Source organism: Cariama cristata, unplaced genomic scaffold (genome assembly GCF_000690535.1).
Source record: "Cariama cristata isolate BGI_N322 unplaced genomic scaffold, ASM69053v1 scaffold22794, whole genome shotgun sequence".
Lineage (NCBI taxonomy): Eukaryota > Metazoa > Chordata > Aves > Cariamiformes > Cariamidae > Cariama > Cariama cristata.
The window spans coordinates 981-3,661 of record NW_009613789.1 but is presented as its reverse complement, the minus strand read 5'-3'; the positions used below and the strand labels follow the sequence as shown (position 1 = coordinate 3,661).

Sequence of the window (2,681 nt, the reverse complement as noted above, 5' to 3'; positions counted from 1 at the left end):
TGACGGGTGACGGGGAGCGGGGAACAGGGAGCGTGGCCTTGCACAGGGGCTGGCAGCCCCTGTTCTGCTGCAGGAGCAACGCCGGCAAGAAGGACCCCCGGTGAGGAGGGGAGCATCACCCACCTCTCCAGGAGCAAAGGTGCGCTGGGTCCCCCCCACCCCACCCTGGGGTCCACTGCAGCTGGAGCAAGGAGCAGGGATGGGGCAGGCAGGTTAGTGCTGCCCCTCCTCGGGGCGTGCCGGTGTGGTTGGGGCAGGGGGACGGGGGGTCAGCCTGGCACGGGTGCCCACAGGCCCAGCAGTGCCGTCTCTGGCCAGGTTGGGGACAGCCTGGATGGCAGCTCAGGGGTAGGCAGAGTGCCGTGACCTCGCCGGGCACCTCTCCCTGCTCCAGCAACTTGGAGGGGTTCCGGTTGTCTCTGGGTTTCGCTGGGGCTCTTCTTCATTTTGGTTCTTCTCCTTCACACCCTGCTCCCTTCCCCACCAGGCAAGGAGAAGACAGTGGCCATGGTTGTGGTGGGGTTTCCTTTTAAGGGGCGCAGAAGAGCCCTTGCTGCCCAGGCACCGGAGCTGCTGGCTTAGCCCTTGGAGGGGATGGCGAGCCGAACGGGGCTGAACACCACGGACAGCCTAGAGCCGCTCTCCATCCCCAAGCAGTCCATCGCCCAGGAGGTGGTGGGCCTCCTCTGCATGGTCCTGCTCACCCTCACTGCCCTGGTGGCCAACACTGTGGTGATGGTCGTCATTCTCAAAACCCCCCTTCTCAGGAAGTTCATCTTCGTCTGCCATCTCTGTGTGGTCGACCTCCTCTCTGCCATTTTCCTCATGCCCCTGGGGATCATCTCCAGCTCCTCCTGCTTCAACAGGGTTATCTACAGCATTGCCGAGTGCCAGGCCTTGATATTCCTGAATGTTTGCTTCATCAGTGCCTCCATCCTCACCATCTCCATCATCAGCGTGGAGCGGTACTATTACATTGTCCATCCCATGAAGTATGAGGTCAAGATGACCATCAGACTGGCGGTGGCTGGAGTGATCTTCATTTGGGTCAAGTCTGTTCTCATCACTGTCTTGGCACTGGTGGGCTGGCCTCAAGGCAATGGGGCCACCAGCGCCCCCCCCAGCCGCTGCACAGTCTACTGGACCCCTGGTGCCCACAAGAAGGCTTTTATCATCATCTTCAGCATCATCTGCTTTATTCTGCCTGCCATCATCATCTTTGCTGTCTACTGCAGTGTCTACCGCGTGGCCCGGATGGCATCCCTGCCACACGTGCCCATGCCGGCACAGGCAGTTGCACCAAGACACCGATCCGACTCCATTGCCAGCCAAGTGACCATCATCACCACCAGGAACCTGCCGCTGCCAAGGCTAACGCCAGAGCGCTTTCTGGGAAGCAACAAGGCCATCCTCACCTTGCTCCTCATTGTGGGACAGTTCTTGTGCTGCTGGCTGCCCTTCTTTGCTTTCCACTTGCACTCCTCTGTCGCTGCCGGCACAGTGGGCGGTGGGCATGGGGAGATGATCGTCACCTGGATTGCCTACTCTTCCTTCGCCATCAATCTGCGGACCCGCCAGATCCGGGAGGAGCTTGCCCGGCTCCGGCGCAGCTGTCTCAACCGGCCACTGGGCCAGGAGCTCTGTCTTTCCATCTCAGAGGCTTCTGTCCAGGAAAACTTCTTGCAGTTCCTCCAGAGAGCAACTTGCACGCTGGAGACCCATGCCAGCTGCATCAGCCCCAGCCCGAGGAACAGACTGGATCAGACCAAGGTGGGCTTCCCCATCCCAGGTCAAGTTCCCGAAGAGAGCAGCTGAGAAGCAGGAAGCCCTGTCCCACCGTGCTGGGCAGAAGAGTGGGCAGGGGACCTGCTGAGGACCCAGTTTCTTGGATTTGGAGGGGTCCTTGTTCAGGTTTTGCCTCTTCTCTGAGCTTATGGTGGAAGATGGTTTCTCTACCCGGGGAGAAGGCAGCAGATCTGGGGAAGCCTCATCTCCCTTCTGCAGGCTGGGATTGTCTCTGGCTCCACCAGCACAGCCCAGTTGCATGGACAGGCTCTCCTTGGGACACAGGATGCCAAGGGGCTCCTATGCAGGGGGAGAGGAGGGGGCATCTCCACACCTCCATCACCCTGCTGGGACCACTTGTGACCAGCGGGGAATAGCAGATTCCCCTTGCACCCTACCCAGGAGCAATGGCCCAGCTAACACCACTAACACCAGTAACACCAGTGCCCCGGGCACCCCACTGAGCCTGGACGGCCAACATGGAGCCCTCCGCCGTCCTTGGCTGTTTAACCCCAAACTAACATCTGGGTGGAGGAGCTCCTGTCACTTGTGGTACTTATTGGGGGACAGCACCCACGGGGTTGGCTCTGGCCGTGTCTGTGTTTTTCCTGCTGGTGTGGCAGCATGCGATTCCTGTGGCCATGCCCAGCTGTGCCCTCTGTGCCCCGCCCCAGCTGACAGGGCTGCCCCTCCAGGGGGGAAAAGCTGGCCAGCCGGGGGGCCGTGCCAGGCTGTTCATGGACACAGCTGCCCAGCTGAAGCCCAGCCAGTGGTGCCACGTGCCAGCCAAACTGGGCTGCCGGCCAGGGGTACGCTGGGGTGGACGCAGTGGCACAGGGTTGGGGGAGGGACCATGCGCAGTGTCCCCGGGCAGTGGCAGCTGGAGGGGGCAGGAG

General features: G+C 61.3%; 1 protein-coding gene across 1 annotated transcript; it reads left to right on the top strand.

Moving 5' to 3' along the window:
* Positions 1-594: 594 nt before the first annotated feature.
* On the top strand, positions 595-1,815 carry LOC104160911 (probable G-protein coupled receptor). Its single transcript, XM_009699166.1, has one exon. It carries the CDS (start codon positions 595-597, stop codon positions 1,813-1,815), a length of 1,221 nt encoding a protein of 406 aa, XP_009697468.1.
* Positions 1,816-2,681: the final 866 nt, after the last annotated feature.